This window comes from Pristiophorus japonicus, chromosome 4 (assembly GCF_044704955.1).
Source record: "Pristiophorus japonicus isolate sPriJap1 chromosome 4, sPriJap1.hap1, whole genome shotgun sequence".
NCBI classification, from domain to species: domain Eukaryota; kingdom Metazoa; phylum Chordata; class Chondrichthyes; family Pristiophoridae; genus Pristiophorus; species Pristiophorus japonicus.
The window spans coordinates 47035655-47054778 of NC_091980.1; the positions used below are offsets into that span (position 1 = coordinate 47035655).

The window sequence follows — 19124 nt, forward strand, 5'->3', positions numbered from 1 at the left end:
TTCCAGTCCGCTGGAACCTTTCCAAAATCCAGGGAATTTTGTTAGATTACAACCAATGCATCCACTATCACTACAGCCACCTTTTTTAAGACCCTAGGATGCAGGCCATCATGTCCAGGGGACTTGTCCACCTTTAATCCCATTAGTTTGCCTAGTACTTTTTCTCTTGTGAAAGTGATTGTTTTAAGTCCCCCCCCACCAACCCCAATAGCCCCTTGATTATCAATTATTGGGATGCTTCTACCTTGAAGACCAATGCAAAATATTTGTTCAAAATCTCCACCATTTCTCTATTTCCCATTATTAATTCCCTAGTCTCATTCTCTAAGGGACCAACATTTACTTTAGCTATTCACTTGCTTTTTATATACCTGTAGAAGCTCTTACTGTCTGTTTTTATCATTCTTGCTAGTTTACTCTCATAAGCTATCTTCTCTATCATTTTGTTAGTCATCCTTTGCTGGTTTCTGAAAATTTCCCAATCCTCTGGCCTTCCACTGTTCTTTGCAGCATTGTTTGCCTTTGCTTTCAATTTGATACCATCCTCTACTTCCTTAGTTAGCCAGGGATGTTTCATCCTTCTCTTACCATCTTTTTTTCTCACTGGAATAAATCTTTGCTGAGAGTTATGAAATATCTTCTTAAATATTTCCCACTGATTTTCTGCAATCTTATCCTTTAATATATTTTCCCAATCCGCTTTAACGAATCTGCCTTCATACCTCTGCAATTGCCTTTATTTAAGTTCAGGACACTAGTTTGAGACCTAGCTTTCTAACCCTCAAACTGAATTTGAAATTCTACCATGCTATGATCACTCTTCCCAAGAGGTTCCTTCACTACACGATCATTAATGAATCCAGACTCGTTACACATTACCAGATCTAAAATAGTCTGCTCATTAGTTGTTTCCACAACGTATTGTTCCAAGAAACCATCCTACGTACACTCTATGAACTCTTCCTCCAGGCTACCTTTGCCAAATTGATTTTTCCAATCAATATGAAGATTAAAATCGCCCATGATTATTGCTGTAGCTTTCTTACAAACCTCTAATATTTATTGATTTATACTCTGTCCTACAGTGTAGCTACTGTTTGGGGGCCTGTAAGCCACTCCCACCAGTGACTTCCTGCCCTTATTATTTCTTGTCTCCACCCAAACTGATTCTACATCTTGACCTTCTGAGCCAATATCATTTTTCACTACTGTACTGATCTCACCTCCTTTTCCTTTCTGCCTATCCTTACAAAATGGCAAATCGCCCTGAATGTTCAGTTCCCATCCTTGGTCACCTTGCAAACCATGTCTCTGTAATGGCAATCAGATTTTATGACACTGGAATATCTGAGTCAGCCCCAGGGGATCTCTATAATATCAGCCAGGCTGCAGAATAGGCATACATTCATTGGGTGTCTGATGCATTTTAGAGGAGAGCTGGAGAATTCATCCAGTTTGATTTCACAACAAGGCAGCAGTGAAATACAACCATTCACTTTTATGGGGATCCGGCTGTCCCAAGGTCCAGGATGCAATTGATAGCATCCATGATGCTTTCTAAGCTCCTACAGACAGTTCCCTCCACTTCTTCAACAGGAAAGGCTTCTGTCATGTTTGTAACCTTCACATAACTGTAACCCTTATGTAACAACACTGTACACTGTATAGCCCTGAGTAATGCACACCTTGACCACAGGGGGTGAACTTGTGGGAGACACTCCTCACCTGGTCATCCAGGTATATAAAGGGAGGTCCCATGCAGGGTCAGCACTTCGTGGTCCTGGGAATAAAGGTTCAGGTCAAGTAGTGACTTTGTCTGCAGTACATGCCTTGTGAGATTCTATAATAAGGTGTAAGGACACTACATTTGGCGACGAGAAACGGGAATCAACGACCCACGAGGATGGCCACCGGTAGCACAGAGGAACGGTACTGTGTTGGTGAGGACTGGGACGATTTTGTTGAGAGGCTCCAGCAGAGCTTTGTCACGAAGGACTGGCTGGGAGAGGAAGCAGCTGGCAAGCGGAGGGCGCATCTACTGACCAGTTGTGGATCCAAGACATATGCGCTGATGAAAGACCTGCTCGCGCCCGAGAAGCCGGCGAACAAGTCCTTTGAAGAGCTTAGCACTCTGATAGGTGAGCATCTCAAACCGGCGAGCAGTAAACACATGGCCCGGCACCGGTTTTACACACACCGGTGTCGGGAGGGACAAAGCATATCGGACTTCGTTGCGGACCTTCGGCTTTTGGCCAGCCTCTGTAAGTTCACAGACACCTGCAGGGGGGAGATGTTAAGGGATTTCTTCATTGATGGCATTGGCCATGCCGGGATTTTCAGGAAGCTTATTGAGACTTGACTTTGGAAAGGGCAACATTGATAGCTCAGACCTTCATGGCAGGGGAAGAGGAGACAAAGATAATTTACTCATGCAGCTCTGGTTCCAACATGGCGATGGACCAGGGAGTTAACATTGTAAACGAGATTCAGAATCCTGCAGGCAGGCAAGGGCAATTCGACACCGCCCAGGTAGCAACAGGCTCTAGGGTGGGCCAGCAACAGAGACAATGGCAGGGGGATCGGCAATTCACGCTATCACAAGGGACAATGTGTTCTGGGATGGGACCATTGACACTCAACAACAGAGTGCTCAGGAGTAATCAAAGAGACAATCAAAGAGGAATGCCTGTTAACAGTTCCTTTGTTCACAACAATCTCAGCTCGTGCTGGAGGTGCGGTGGCAAACGTGCTGCGAGAACCAGTAGGTTTCAGCAATTTATCTGCAGAAACTGTAACTTCAGTGGACATTTGGCCAAAATGTGCAGAAAACCCGTAGCGAGGCTAGTTTATGAGGCAGAGGAACTAGACGAGGGGTCTGCAAGGCAGGGTGATGCTTGGGGTAAAGCTATGGACGCTGAAGTCCAGCGGGTTCATGTGGCAGATGTCCACAGTTCGTATACCAAAACGCCACCTATGATGATGCAAGTTCTATTAAATAGCATCCCGGTATGCATGGAGCTGGACACAGGAGCCAGCCAGTCACTTATGAGTGCCCAACAATTTGAAAAACTATGGCCACTCAAAGCTAACATGCCCAAACTGGAACGCATTGACACGCAGTTATGAATGTACACCAGAGAGATCATCCCAGTACTAGGCAGTGCAAACTTGGTGTCACACACTGGATTGGAGAACCGGCTGCCACTCTGGATTGTCCCGGGGAATGGTCCTGCGTTCTTGGGGAGGAGCTGGTTAGCCGAGATGAACTGGATGTGCACGCCATTTCATCTGTGGAGCGAAGTTCATGCTCACAGGTCCTACTGAAATTCGAGCCACTTTTTCAACCAGGTGTCGGGACTTTTAAGGGCACAAAAGTAGTGATACGCATCACCCCAGACGCCAGACCAGTGCACCACAAAGCCAGAGCCATGCCATATGTGATGCGTGAGAGAATTGAGAGTGAGTTGGACAGGCTGCTTAGAGAGGGCATAATTTCGCCTGTTGAATTCAGTGATGGGACAAGCCCCATCATTCCTGTCCTTAAAGTGGATGGCTTGGTCAGGATTTGTGGCGACTACAAGGCCACCATCAACCAAGTGTCACTACAGGACCAATACCCGCTTCCGAGAGCGGAGGATCTTTTTGCCACGCTGGCAGGTGGCAAGCTGTTCACCAAGTTGGACCTCACTTCAGCCTACATGACTCAGGAACTGGCTGATGAATCCAAGCTTCTGACCACCATCACTACACACAAGGGGCTATTCGTTTACAACAGGTGTCCATTTGGCATTCGTTCAGCGGCCTCCATCTTCCAGAGGAACATGGAAAGCTTGCTTAAATCCATCCCTAGAACAATCGTATTCCAAGATGACATTCTAATCACGGGTCGAGACATCGAGGAACACCTCCACAACCTGGAGGAGGTGCTACGCCGACTGGACCGGGTAGGCTTGTGACTAAAGAAGTCCAAGTGTGTGTTTTTGGCCCCAGAGGTCGAGTGTTTGGGTAGGAGGGTTGCCGCAGATGGGATCCGGCCTACCAAATCCAAAACGGAGGCGATCCGTCGTGCGCCCAGGCCCGGCAACACATCAGCGTTGCGGTCATTTCTGGGACTATTGAACTACTTCGGGAACTTTCTGCCGAACTTAAGTACATTGTTGGAGTCGCTGCACTTGCTCCTGCCTAAGCGTTGTGAGTGGTTTTGGGAGGACTGTCAAGAACAGGCTTTCAATCAGACACGGAATCTGCTTTGTTCTAACAAGCTGTTGACCTTGTACAACCCCTGTAAGAAACTGGTTTTAACGTGTGATGCATCATCCTATGGGATTGGGTGCGTGTTGCAGCAGAGTAATGATGAGGGCCAACTCCAACCTGTGGCTTATGCCTCCAGGTCGCCCTCCCAGGCAGAACGGGGATATGGGATGGTTGAAAAGGAAGCACTTTGCATGTGTCTACGGGGTGAAAAAGATGCACCAGTACCTTTTTGGCAGAAGGTTCGAGTTAGAAACGGACCACAAACCGTTAACATCCCTGTTGTCCGACAGCAAGACTGTCAATGCCAATGCGTCAGCTCGTATAGAGCGGTGGGCCCTCATGCTGGCTGCGTATGACTACACCATACGGCACCAGCCAGGCACCGAAAATTGCGCTGACGCGCTCAGCAGACTCCCACTGGCGACCACCGAGGGGGCGTCGGAGCAAAGCACGGAGATGGTCATGGCCGTTGAGGCTTTCAACACCGCAGGCTCCCCCATCACAGCCCACCAGATCAAAATCTGGACCAACAGAGATCCCCTCCTCTCCCTGATAAAGAAATGTGTCCTGGCCGGGGATTGGGCACCCGCACACGGAGCGTGCCCCGAGGAGGCCAGGCCGTTTCACAGACGGATGGACGAGCTCTCCATCCAAGCTGACTGCCCGCTATGGGGCAGCCGGGTAGTCATTGCCCCAAAAAGGAAGGGAAGCATTCATCAGGGAACTCCACAGCGAGCACCCAGGCATCGTGCTAATGAAGGCCATTGCCCGGTCACGTGTATGGTGGCCGGGAATTGACTCAGACCTGGAACACTGGGTTCGCAGGTGCACGACGTGTGCTCAGCTGGGAAATGCCCCCAGGGAGGCCTCACTCAGCCCGTGGCCCTGGCCCACCAGGCCATGGTCACGTATTCACGTAGACTACGCGGGCCCGTTCGTGGGAAAAATGTTCCTGATAATTGTCGATGCATAATCGAAATGGATCGAGTGCATCATATTGAATTTGTGCACGACATCTACCACCGTGGAGTGTCTGTGTATGGTCTTTGCGACCCACGGCTTGCCGGACATCCTGGTTAGCGACAACGGCCCCTGATTCACTAGCTATAAATTCCAGGAGTTCATGTCGGGTAATGGTATCAAACACGTCAGGACAGCACCGTTCAAGCCGGCTTCCAATGGCCAGGCGGAACGTGGGGTTCAAATCATAAAACAGGGCATGCTCAGGATTCAAGGACCCTCCCTTCAGTACCACCTATCGCGCCTCCTGCTAGCCTATAGGTCCCGGCTGCATTCGCTCACGGGAGTCCCACCCGCGGGACTACTCATGAAACGCATGCTTAAAACGCGGCTGTCCCTCATTCATCCAGCCCTGTCAGACATTGTTGAGGGCAAGCGCCAGTCCCAAATCGAGTGCCATGATCGCAACTCAGTGGAGAGATGCATAGAAATCGATGACCCTGTATTCGTTCTCAATCATGCTTTGGGACCCAAGTGGCTTGAGGGTACTGTAATTGGCAAAGAGGGGAATAGGGTCATAGTGGTCAGACTTAACAATGGGCAGATATGCCGCAAACATCTGGACCAAGTAAAGAAAAGGTTCAGCATGGACACTGAGGAACCTGAGGAAGATCATGAGATGTCACCCACACCACTGCCAGTGAACGAGCAACAAGGACATTCACCTGCATGCACAGTCCCTGCGGCCAGCCCGGACAGGCTGGAATCACCTCAGGCGACAGAGACGCATGCCAAGGCCCAACCACCAGAGCCCCAACTGCGGCGCTCCACGAGAGAGCGTCGACCGCCTGAAAGACTCAATCTTTGACCCAAAGACATTGGGGGGAGGTGATGTCATGTTTGTAACCTTCACATAACTGTAACCCTTATGTAACAACACTGTACACTGTATACACCTGAGTAATGCACACCTTGACCACAGGGGGTGAACTTGTGGGAGACACTCCTCACCTGGTCATCCAGGTATATAAAGGGAGGTCCCACGCAGGGTCATCACTTCTTGGTCCTGGGAATAAAGATTCAGGTCACGTAGTGACTTTGTCTGCAGTACATGCCTTGTGTGATTCTATAGTAAGGTATAAGGACACCACAGCTTCCACTCCCTGAATGTAGAGATTATTCATAACATGTTATGTTGTTTTCATGTTGTCAACATGTGATATGCTGGAGTTTGTCATGGCGCCTTCATCCTTAAAAGATTTGACCCTGCCTAACCTCTTCAAGGAAGAAATTCATGATAACTGATGGTTTGCAATCTTCAATTAGAACTGATGTTTTTTAAATTGTGCTTTAATATCCAAACGCCTCAGCACACTACTCCCATTTCATACATGATGTACACTAATGACTCCTCCATTGGATATGCAAATGAGCTGACCACAAAACTCTGCAGACCATCAATGGGCACAACCCGTCTCACAGAGGCGCAACTCTCCTCATGGAGATTCCGAGCCCACAATTGTTAGTCTGAGGGTGTACATTCATGCATTCATTTTTGTTCTGATATTTTTCATAATTTTCTTGCCTTTATTAAGTCTGTGTGCATTGTTCTGGGAGGATATTCAGCTGAAATGCTAACAACTCTCTCATTGCTGCTTTGTAACCAACTATAGGGAGGGGCAGAGATGAAGCTGGGCAGAAATCCTATCAGCTTTTGGAAAGCATGCTGCTATCTAATTGTCTTTTTTTTAAATACTCCAGTTATATGTAGAAATCGTTGCTCGGCCTCCTTTACAAAATTAAATTGCAATTAGGATCACGCATATGAAGTCTACTTGAGAGTTCCATAACATTTTTTAAACTGAAATTGAAAGCTGAACTGAGCTTGGCTGTCTCATCCTTATTTGTGAAAATCTGGCAGATTTTATATTTCATAGTAAATATATTATAGGCATGTCCTGTACAGTGTTAGACATGAACAGATAGTTGGAGTGATCCCTGGCTGTAGCTTATTTAAAAAAATATCTATTTTCTAAACCGTAATTTTAAATTTTTTTTTATTTAACAGGAAACCTGTGAATCTTTGCTGGATTGCATCTTGAAAGAAGTGAGAGAGTGCAATGGAGTAAATCGCACTACTTCCAAATTAACTGTGAACTTTGCACCCGTTTCCTCTGCATTCAAACCCACCACTAAGCCCAGCTTTGGTCTGGTGATTGACGGAAACACATTGAATGTGATCTTCTGTGGGAACCTACAGAAGAAGTTCCTAGATCTGGCGAAGTGTTGCCAATCTGTGCTGTGTTGCCGTTCCACTCCTCTGCAGAAAAGCATGGTAATCAAGCTGGTCCGAGATCATCTGAAGGTCATGACACTAGCAATAGGTATATATCCTTTTTCTATTATTCTTTAAATATGTGGAAAAGAACTTCTCATTCTTGACTAGTTATTTGAGACTTGGGTTTTTCTTAATACAATTAGATGCCAATATTTTCTCCCCACCACCCTCCCCTTCCACTCCCCAAATCCTTTGGTAACTTCAGCCCAACTATGCTTTAAGATTGCATCAGATCACATGCACAAGAAATTTCTCATAAGGCCAATCTGGCCAAAACTAGCAATCAGTCGCTCTCTGGGTAATGCAGGATCTTCAGTAATGAAGTGTGTGGATTTCTACCTCGGGTGATCAGTATTCAAGACTTAATATTATACTAACCATTGTGAGCTTGAACTCTGATTCCCAACATTCTACGGACTGGATTTTCAGTTTTTTGTGTTTATGCCCGTTTCCAGGCAAAATTCGTGGTGAAATCAAAAATTTAGAGCCAGGTTAGCGTCAGCGCCAGAGCACGCAACTATCGCCAAATGAAAGTTCACAAGGAGCGTTGGCACTAACTCTGGTGTTGCACCACAGAATTTGTGCACCAGAGCCGAAAGTTCCGGCGCTAAAAAAACGGCCACTCTGCGCATGCGCAATTATTTTTTCTTTCTTCCCGCGCTTCTGGTCTGCTGTCTGATCACCAACGCTAATGCAGGGCATGGCAGCATGCATGCGCAGTACACCCGCTGCTGAATCAGCCATTTTAAATTTGGATTATCATGGTGGAGGACGAGGAAGCAAGACAGCGTGCCAGGCAATTGAGCCAGGAGTATAACAAAGCTCGAGTGTGGGCTGTGGCAAGAAAATGGAAGAAGTTACTTCGTAGGGGTGGATCAAGACCACTGCCATCCATTTTCCAATGCATTTGGAGGGAAATCGCTGAGGTCTCTGCCTCAGACACAGTGGTCAGGAGTGAGAAACAGTGCCGAAAAAAGTTCAATGATCTTTCGAGGGTCGTTCGAGTGAGTACAATTCATACACTCCTTCATTACTTCAATTATAAATCTGACACACTATTTGTTCTCATGCTTTTGGTGCCTGTCAGCAGCCTGTGGGTGTTCTCATGCTGTTGTTGTCTCTCAGCACTCTGTGGGTTGCCTCGTAAAATGCATGACACAAAGATAGGCTTAGTTTGGCACCCTGTTTACCATGAATGATCTTTACACATTTTTAAGATTGCTTTCTGAGATTTCATAAGATGTCCCTGCACTTCGATGAACCACGTGCAACTTCCAAGGTCATTAAACAGAGGACAGTATTATATTCAGGCATTATGGTATAAGTACTTTGGTGGCTATCTGTGTGTGCCACAAGAACAGATGGACCCGCTTGTAACCATTCTTATTTTCATCTTTGCAGGCAAAGAAGTCACATAACCGGCGCGAGTAGGTGCGGACAGGTGGCGGTCCGCCTCAGACCCTGCCACTCTCTGACATTGAAGAATGAGTGGTAGACCTCATCGGCATCTCAGGTCGGGCAACTGTCACTGGGGGCACTGATACCCCACTCGGAAAATGAAGGTAAGTCCTGCACGCTCCCTGGGCTGGGTTGGTGCAATGTTATGGTGTCTCTGGTCTAGGGTTGGGCAATGTCATGCCGTGTCTCTGCCTAGGGTTCGGGCAATGTCATGCAGTGTCTCTGGACTAGATATAATGGAGTAGTGGCAATCCTTCAAATGAACCTGTGCAATGTGACCTTCCTCATGTCAGCCTGCCCCCTTCTCTGCTGCTAACCAATCGTCTGTTGCTTTCTACTTCTAGATGACCAGACATAGGCGCAGCATTCCTCAAGGCACCCATCTGCGTCAGGCCATCATGTGGAGGAAGAGGAAGAAGAGGAGGACTAGTTTTCCGATCAGCCCACTCAGGCGCAGATGCAATCCACCCCACTTTTACCACTGGCACTCCCCTCGTCTGAGAACGACGATGTAACCTTCTCGGGGTTTGACAACACCAAGGCTCCTAGGGCTAGTGGAGTGCAGCAACGCAGTTCTAGGATCGAATCCCATATGCAATCTCTCCGGAGGGTGAGTCGGCAAAGTTGGTCTGCTGACAGACAGGCAGACGTGGAACTGGACATGGTGGGAATGCCCAGGGAGAGCATCCACCTCACCCGTCAGCTCCTTGATGTCTTGGGTAGGATTCCAGTGACCATCGAGACTCTCACTGCGACCATTACGGAGGTAGGGTCACAGATTGTCGGTGCGAGCCATGAAATGTGCGAGGCCATCAGTGCCCACACGAGGCTGGTGGCCTCCAGCAGTGACACTGGAGTCCCGGAGAGTGTGGCACGTAGCCTTGCAGAATATGGTGCATCACAGGCACAAGCTTTGCTTCAGCTTGGGCAGTCCATAAACCCTCCCACCATACTCTCTGTGTTTCCAAATGTGACATCCAACCTCAAACCACCAGTTACTGGCAACGCCAATGAAGAGGCTAGCCAGTCAGAAGCTGGTCCTTCCACTCCAGGAGCTGGTCCAGTGTGTCTCCAGGCGGCATCTCCATTGTCTCTCTCCCCAACACAGCAACGCTCTGGCAAAGTTGCTGCAAGCTATCGTGATAACATTTGGGTTGGGAGCAGCAAGCAAGGGAGGTGAAGGGGAAAAGGGGGAAAAGACGGTGGTAAAAAATAGTGGGGCAGGGATTGCTGCAATATATTGTTGATGCTGGATGCATCCTATATTTTATATTTTATTATTTTGTTCCAATTTATGTTGTTCATAATGTTGCTGTTGAATGATCACACTGCTTGATGCAGCTCATTTATGTTATTTTATTAAAGTTTCACAATTAAGGTTACAAAGTTTACAATATTGAATAAATGTTTTTGTTCACCTTAACCATTCCTGTGTAGTGTATGATTTGCAGAATAAGAGGGGGAATAGTCAACATAGTTGGATAGAATGGCCAGGCAATGGTCAAATGTGCCGTGCACTCTTCAAGCAAAGCGTTCAATTATGAACTGCCGATGTAAGGCTTTTCCAGTGATGACATTTCCACAATGCCTCCCCTGTGGTTGTGGTGGAAACATAGAAACATAGAAAATAAGTGCAGGAATAGGCCATTCGACCCTTTGAGCCTGCACCGCCATTCAATATGATCATGGCTGATCATTCCCTCATTACCCCTTTCCTGCTTTCTCTCCATACCCCTTGATCCCCTTAGCCGTAAGAGCCATATCTAACTCCCTCTTGAATATATCCAATGAACTGGCATCAACAACTCTCTGCGGCAGGGAATTCCATAGGTTAACAACTTTCTGAGTGAAGAAGTTTCTCCTCAGCTCAGTCCTAAATGGCCTACCCCTTATCCTAAGACTATGTCCCCTGGTTCTGGACTTCCCCAACATCGGGAACATTCTTCCCGTACCTAACCTGTCCAGTCCCGTCAGAATCTTATACGTTTCTATGAGATTCCCTCTCATCCTTCTAAAGGCCCAGTTGATCCAGTCTCTCCTCATATAACAGTCCTGCCATCCCTGGAATCAGTCTGGTGAACCTTCGCTGCACTCCCTCAATAGCAAGAACGTCCTTCCTCAGATTAGGAGACGAAAACTGTACACAATATTCCAGGTGAGGCCACACTGCTCTGAACAACTGCAGTAAGACTTCCCTGCTCCTATATTCAAATCCCCTAGCTATGAAGGCCAACATACCATTTGCCTTCTTCACCGCCTGCTGTACCTGCATGCCCACTTTTAGTGACTGATGAACCATGACACCCAGGTCTCATTGCATCTCCCCTTTTCCTAATCTGCCGCCATCCAGATAATATTCTGCCTTTGTGTTTTTGCCCCCAAAATGGATAACCTCACATTTATCCACATTATGCTGCATCTGCCATGTATTTGCCCACTCACCTAACCTGTCCAAGTCACCCTGCAGCCTCTTAGCGTTCTCCTCACAGCTCACACTGCCACCCAGTTTAGTGTCATCCGCAAACTTGGAAATATTACACTCAATTCCTTCATCTAAATCATTAATTCACGTTTGCTAAAATTCATGAGTCAAAATATATTGGAGGTTTTTTTGTCAATTTAAAAACATATATTTATCTCATTTTGGAGTTTGTTGTGCTCATCAGTGTGAAGGGTGTCATAGCTATGGATTAGGACCTCTTCTTCATTTTCTCGCATGATATTGGAATCGAGTGCTCCTGATATTAGAATCGAGTGCTCCCGATATTAGAATCGAATGCTCCCGATATTAATATCGAGTGCTCCCTATATTAGTATCGAGTGCTCCAAAGTCCATTAAAGCACAACACGCTGTTGAGTAAAGCTCTTCCTACTCAGCCCCAATACATGTTTTAGCCCTGTCAAGGAAGCATCCTTACTGCACTGGTATAAATTGTTCCACTTCGCACACCAGCAATCGTTCTGGCCTCTGTGAGTGAGATTGTCATTTAGTGGTGAATTGGGAATAGATTGGCATTCTGGACCAGTGCCCAGTTGAAGCTGAGTTTATGCTGCTCCATGTAACAGCAGCGGAATATTTCATGCCATATATCTAGATTATAAGCCAGAGTTTAACCCTCTGTGCTTCCCACTGTTTATGAACGTTAACGATAATATGAAGGTGCAATATTTACCCAAAAATTACATTTTACTTCTTGATTTTTATAGATATGCCCTATTGCTCACTGACCTGCTCCTGGGCTACTGCTTGATATCTCTTGCTAATCAACATGAAAAGAGTCCATGAAATGTTTGTTTTCCCACCCCCACACTAGGAGCCCCTCACTCCCATTATTACAATCAAGATCAGAAATTAATTGTGTGCGAAGTCATCCTACCCCATGTTTATTCATGTCATGTTGGAATACTAAGCAAGCTGTATCATGACAAATATTCTAATATTATGCTAAATCATGTAACCCAGCAAAAAAAGGTATGTAAAACACAATCCCTCTTGCAGGATTTTTGCCTTATAGTAGACCTGAGTTCTTGCCTGTTATAGGAAGTACTGAAAGTGCAGGGTCGTTGTCAGTATTGGTCCTCTTGTACACAGTCTGCAATATTACAAGACAATAACAGTTCAAGGGGTAGAAATCATGTCACAACATAAAAGTTTACCAATATTGATCTGAGATGTGTTACTGCCTTGGAACACACGACTAAGCATGTTATTCCATGATGGGCTCATACTTAAGGCTAATGTGATTGAATCACATGATTTGACAAGGATTGATATTGTGAATGACTTAATTAAATTTTACAGGAAATATTATAGCTTGTATACCATCATAGTCGTGGACAGCTAGGTCTTTACTCTAGAAAAGTGTCGACCTCGGGAAGATTTAATTGAGGTCTTGAACATAATGAAGGGACTAGACAATCCATGAGGGTGGATTATTTGATATATTAAGTTGTGTAAGCATAGAACTGGTTTAGATCTCAGGAGATATTTGTTTTCCCAGCGAGTCAGTTACCATTAGAACAAGTTGGCTGCTCATGCAATGTGCACAGATTCTCTGCAAGCACTCAAAGGTAGCTGGATGGGTTTCTGGCTTGACTGATATCACAGCATATAAAAGGTAGGTGGAATATTGGGTGATATTTTACGGTCACTGTGATGTCTTCGAACTCGTCTGATCGCCTTTGGGGGTTGGAGAAGAATTTCCCAGATTATCTTTTCCCCCTGAATTGGCTTTTTTGCTTTTTCCAAGTGATTCCATGGCTATTGCTGGGTTGGCGTGTTGGGAATAATGATGCTTAAATGCACCATGACAGTATGAGATGGACTCATGGACCAACTGGTCTGTTCCTGTTATCTCTGTACTTTCATAGTTGCACTATTTGCCATACATTACTTAGCTTGTATTTAAAGGAGACACAGGGCAACGGCAAAATCTTGTTTGTGATCAATCTGTGCATAACTGATGAAGGGCATGTTAAAACATGCAACAATATACTTTATCTTCCAGGTGATGGGGCCAATGATGTCAGTATGATCCAGGCTGCTGATGTGGGCATTGGAATCTCTGGTCAAGAAGGAATGCAGGTACAGTACTTACTGAAACCTAACTTCCTGTGCTAATCAAATAAAGAATGGATACGACTGGAAGACTGGGTGGTACAATGAGTTAGCGTACTATTCTTCCACCTCCATAGCATGGTATGAAATCCCACTTAAACTGATATGTGCATTCATGCTGAGCTGTCCTGCTTTAAATACACTTGGAGTACTGTGTACAGTTCTGGTCACCATATTATAATAAGGATATAGAGAGGGTGCAAAACAGATTTACAAGGATGATATCAGAAGTATGAGGTTATACCCATCAGGAAAGGATAAAGAGGTTGGGCCTCTTTTCTCTTGAAAAGAGAAGGGTGAGGGGTGATCTAATAGAGGTCTTTAAAATTATGAAAGATTTTGATAGCGTAGACACAGAGAGTGTTTCCACTCATGGGGAAGAGCAAAACCGGAGGCCATCAATATAAGATAATCATCAAGAAATCAAATGGGAATTGAGAAGAAACTTCTTTACCAAGAGAATGGTGAGAATGTGGAACTTGCTATCACAGCGAGTGGTTGAGGCGAACAGTATCGATGCATTAATGGGTGGATCAATACGCATCTGAGGGAGAAAGGAATAGAGGGCCCAAGTTTCGGGCCGCGTCGTGACCTGGACGTCCGTTTTTCGCGCCACAAAGTGCGTCTAAAAAAACTTCCAGATTCTCCGGCTCCCTGCTGGTCCTCTGGCCCTCGGCGCGGCGCAGCACGAGCTGTGGGGGGCAGAGCTAGGCCCCTGCGCTGAAAACAGTGCCGGGACCTCTGCACATGCGCGCAACAGTGGGCGCGCATGTGCAGTAGCTCCAGGCGCCCAAAACTGTGTGGGAGGCGCCCAAAACTGTGTGGGAGGGGCTGGAAGGATGCAGCCCCCTAGCCCTGGCCGAATGGCCTCACTGGGGCTGCGTGCATAAGGCTCCTCCCACGCCCAGCTCCTGCTTCCTCCCGACCCGACTTGACTCCCGCTTCCCCCCCCCACCCCGGACCGGACCCGAACCGACCCGCGCTCCCCCCACCCCGACCTGACCTCCCTCTCCCCCGACCCGAACTGAACTGACCTCCCTCCCACCACCCCCCCGACCAGACCTGCGCTCCCGACCCAACCTGACCTCCCTCCCCCCGCCCCCGACACGAACCGACCCGCGCTCCCTCCCTACCCGAACCAACCCGACCTCCATCCTGCCCCCCCACCACCCCCGACCCAGACCGGACCCGTGCTCCCGATCCTGACCCGACCCAACGCCACCTACCTGTAAATCTGGTGCTGGGGACGGGCCCTGCCCGAAGTCTTGGGCCCGGCCCTTTCAGCCTCCCCCCCCACCTTCTCCTTCCTCCCCCCCACCTTCTCCTCCCCCCCCATTCTCCTTCTCCTTCCCCCCCTTCTCCTCCCCCCCCTTCTCCTCCCCCCCCTTCTCCTCCCCCCTTCTCCTTTCCCCCCCCCTCTCCTTCCCCCCTTCTCCTTTCCCCCCTTCTCCTTTCCCCCTTCTCCTTTCCCCCTTCTCCTTTCCCCCTTCCTTTCCCGCCCTTATCCTCCCCCCCTTCTCCTCCCCCCTTTTCCCTTTCCCCTCTCCCCCCATCTCCTCCTCTTTCCCCCCCTTCTCCTCCTCTTTCCCCCCTTCTCCTCATCCCCCCCTCCTCCTCCCCCCACTTTCTCCTCCTCACTCCACTTTCTCCTCCTCCTCCTCTTTCCCTCTTCCCTCCCCCTTCTCCCCCTTCCCCCTTCCCTCCCCCTTCTCCCCCTCCCCTCCCCCTGCCCCCCCTCTCTCCCTCTACCCCCTCCCCTCGCTGTGAGAAACACAGACACTGACAGACAGAGAGTGAGACACACACAGACAGACAGAGAGATAGAGACACTGACAGAGACACACTGGGGGCCATCCCAGCACACTGTTGGAGGGCTCCCGGTGCTGCAGTCGGTAAGTAGAAAATGTTTTATTCTGTTGATTTAAAAAAAAAAATTATTTCTTATTTATTTTTTTTGATTGATTTATTGGTTGATTTATCGATGTTTTTATCATTTATTATTGATGATGGCTCTTTATTTGTAAAACTGAAGTGTTTAATGTTTGTAAACTTCCCTTTAAACCCTCCCCCTCCCACCATTCCCTACGCCTGATTTGTAACCTACGCCTGATTTTCTAAAGTGTAGACAAGGTTTTTTCGAGCGTACAAAAATCTTCACTTACTCCATTCTAAGTTAGTTTGGAGTAAGTTTTCACTGCCGAAACTTTGAAAACAGGCGTAAGTAGCCGGACACACCCCCTTTTGAAAAAAAAATTCTGTTCCAAAGTGAAACTGTTCTAATTGACTAGAACTGGAGCAAACTAAATGCCGAGAATTTGAATTTCTAAGATACTCCGTTCTACACCAGTTGCTCCAAAAAATCAGGAGCAACTGAAGCCAAAACATGGGCCCAGAGGGTTATGCTGATAGATTTACATGAGGAAAGATGGAGGAGGCTCGAGTGGAGCATAAACGCTGGCATGGACTGGTTGGGCCAAATGGCCTGTTTTTGGGCTGTATATTTTATGTAATATATAAAGTTTTCACTTGTATAATCTTTTGTGTTCGTAGGCTGTGATGGCTAGTGATTTTGCGATCTCTCACTTTAAGCACCTAAAAAAGCTGCTGCTAGTACATGGTCACTGGTGCTACACTCGATTGGCCAACATGATCATTTACTTCTTTTACAAGAATGTGGTAAGTGGACAAAATGAACTTTTAGCTCCATCATCATAATAGGCAGTGCCTCGGAATCAAGGAAGACTTGCTTCCACTCTTAAAATGAGTTCTTAGGTGGCTGAACAGTCCAATACGAAAGCCACAGAATCTGGGTGGGGCAGATAGTCGTTGAGGGAAAGGGTGGGTGGGACAGGTTTGCCGCACGTTCTTTCCGCTGCCTGTGCTTGATTTCTGCATGCTTTCGGCGATGAGACTCGAGGTGCTCAGCGCCCTCCCGGATGCACTTCCTCCACTTTGGGCAGTTTTTGGCCAGGGACTCCCAGGTGTCAGTGGGGATGTTGCACTTTATCAGGGAGGCTTTGAGGGTGTCCTTGTAACGTTTCCATTGCCCACCTTTGGTTCGTTTGCCGTGAAGGAGTTCCGAGGAGAGTACTTGCTTTGGGAGTCTCGTGTCTGGCATGCGAACAATGTGGCCTGCCCAACGGAGCTGATCAAGTATGATCAGTGTTTCAATGCTCGGGATGTTGGCCTGGTCGAGGACGCTAATGTTGGTGCGTCTGTCCTCCCAGGGGATTTGTAGGATCTTGCGGAGACATTGTTGGTGGTATTTCTCCAGCGTCTTGAGGTGTCTACTGTACATGGTCCACGCCTCTGAGCTATACAGGAGGGCGGGTATTACTACAGCCCTGTCGACCATGAGCTTAGTGGCAGTTTTGAGGGTCTGGTCTTCAAACACTCTTTTCCTCAGGCGGCCGAAGGCTTCACTGGCGCACTGAAGGCAGTGTTGGATCTCGTCGTCAATGCCTGCTCTTGTTGATAGGAGGCTCCTGAGATATGGGAAGTGGTCCACGTTGTCCAGGGCCGCGCCCTGGATCTTTATGACTGGGGGGCAGTGCTGTGCGGCGAGGACAGGCTGGTGGAGCACCTTTGTCTTACGGATGCTTAGCATAAGGTTCATGCTTCTGTACGCCTCAGTAAATATGTCGACTATATCCTGGAGTTAAGCCTCTGTATGTGTGCAGACGCAGGTGTCGTCCGCGTACTGTAGCTCGACGACAGAGGTTGGGGTGGTCTTGGACCTGGCCTGGAGACAGCGAAGGTTGAACAGGTTCCCACTGGTTCTGTAGTTTAGTTCCACTCCAGCGGGGAGCTTGTTTCCTGAGAGGTGGAACATGGCGGCAAGGAAGATTGAGAAGGGGGTTGAGGCGATGACGCAGCCTGTTTGACCCCGGTCCGGACATGGATTGGGTCTGTGATGAAACCGGTGGTAAGGATCATGGCCTGCATGTCGTTGTGGAGCAGGCAGAGGATGGTGATGAATTTTTGGGGGCATCCGAAACAGAGGAGGATGCTCCATAGACTCTCGCGCTCCATAGACTCAAAGGACTTTGACTTTTAGCTCGACAGGTGCCAGACTTACCATGTTGTGGTCCTTTCAGAATCATCTTGCATTCTGTGCTAACACAATAATTGGGCTGCTTATATCATTAAGCTGAACAAAAGGTATGATAGTACAAAGCAAAAGGAGATGGTAATGGGACATGTAAACAAACAAAAGATGAGTCCACAGGAAGTGTTAAATGGGAATGGCAGAATCATCAACAACTGCCATGTAAAAAAAAAATAGGGGCAGAGGTCCATCCCTTTTGTCATTGAATTACTCCTACCTTCCACCCTATCACATACCTTCCCTTTTGTTCTTTACTCCCATCCCACCTTTCCTTGCCCCTGCATTTGCTTAAAATCTGTTACATCTCCAACTTGTTCCAGTTCTGATGAAATGCCATTGACCTGATATGTTACTCTGTTTCTCTCTCCACAGATGCTGCCTGATCTGTTGAGTATTTCCAGCATTTTCTGTTTTTATTTCAGATTTCCAGCAACCGCAGTATTTTGCTGTTATAGAATGTGACACAGTTCAGGAACTGCTGGAACAATTGTAGAAAGGTGGACACGGTGTTAGTAATAGAAATGGTAGAATGATACAAAAAAGTGTGTAGATGTTGGATTGAAGGGAAATTATTGGGATAGAATAATGAGGATTTCACCTTGCATCTTATCTTGAATCTTGATGGAGACTGTGATACTTGGATTTTATGCCTTAAAAACTTGGCAATATTCTATTTTGAGTATTGCTTTCCCTCACTGAGCACTAATGTTAAGCTGTTTTTCACTTTCCCCTATTTCCCATAAAATTACATTTTGTAACTCTAGTAGTTTTGAGCCAGGATCTCAGGGATGTTTGTATTCTGATCCTATTCCCCATTTTCTTATCCACAGGCCTATGTGAATCTACTGTTCTGGTACCAGTTCTTCTGCGGCTTTACTGGGTCATCTATGATTGACTATTGGCTGATGATTTTCTTCAACCTTTTCTTCACCTCCCTTCCTCCATTAATATGTGGAATTCTGGATAAAGACGTTTCTGCAGAAATGCTTTTGGAGCTCCCTGAACTGTACAGAAGTGGTCAACAGTCTGGGGTAAAGTTAACAACAACAACCTGTATTTATATAGCCCCTTTAATGTAAAGTGAAACATCCCAAGGTGCTTCACAGGTGTATTATAAGACCAAAAATTTGACACCAAGCCAAATAAGGAGACATTAGGGCAGGGCTTGGTCAAAGAGGTAGGTTTTAAGGAGCATCTAGCAGGAGGAAAAAGAGGTAGAGAGGCGGAGAGGTTTAGGGAGGGAGTTTGAGAGCTTAGGGCCTATGCAGCTGCAGACACGACCACTGATGGTTGAGCGATTATAATGAGGAATGCTCAAGAGAGCAGCATTTGAGGGATTTATAAACAAGGATAAGAATTTTGAAATCTAATTGTTACATAACCGGGAT

At 47.1% G+C, this 19124-nt stretch overlaps 1 protein-coding gene across 1 annotated transcript in view; it reads left to right on the plus strand.

Moving 5' to 3' along the window:
- The window catches only part of atp10b (ATPase phospholipid transporting 10B), a 229701-nt gene that overhangs the window by 201292 nt on the left and 9285 nt on the right, over positions 1-19124 (plus strand). The window contains exons 15-18 of the mRNA XM_070877209.1: positions 7283-7598; positions 13519-13595; positions 16179-16304; positions 18567-18767. Coding sequence (XP_070733310.1) covers positions 7283-7598; positions 13519-13595; positions 16179-16304; positions 18567-18767 — 720 coding nt within the window. The remainder of the gene's footprint in view (positions 1-7282; positions 7599-13518; positions 13596-16178; positions 16305-18566; positions 18768-19124) is intronic.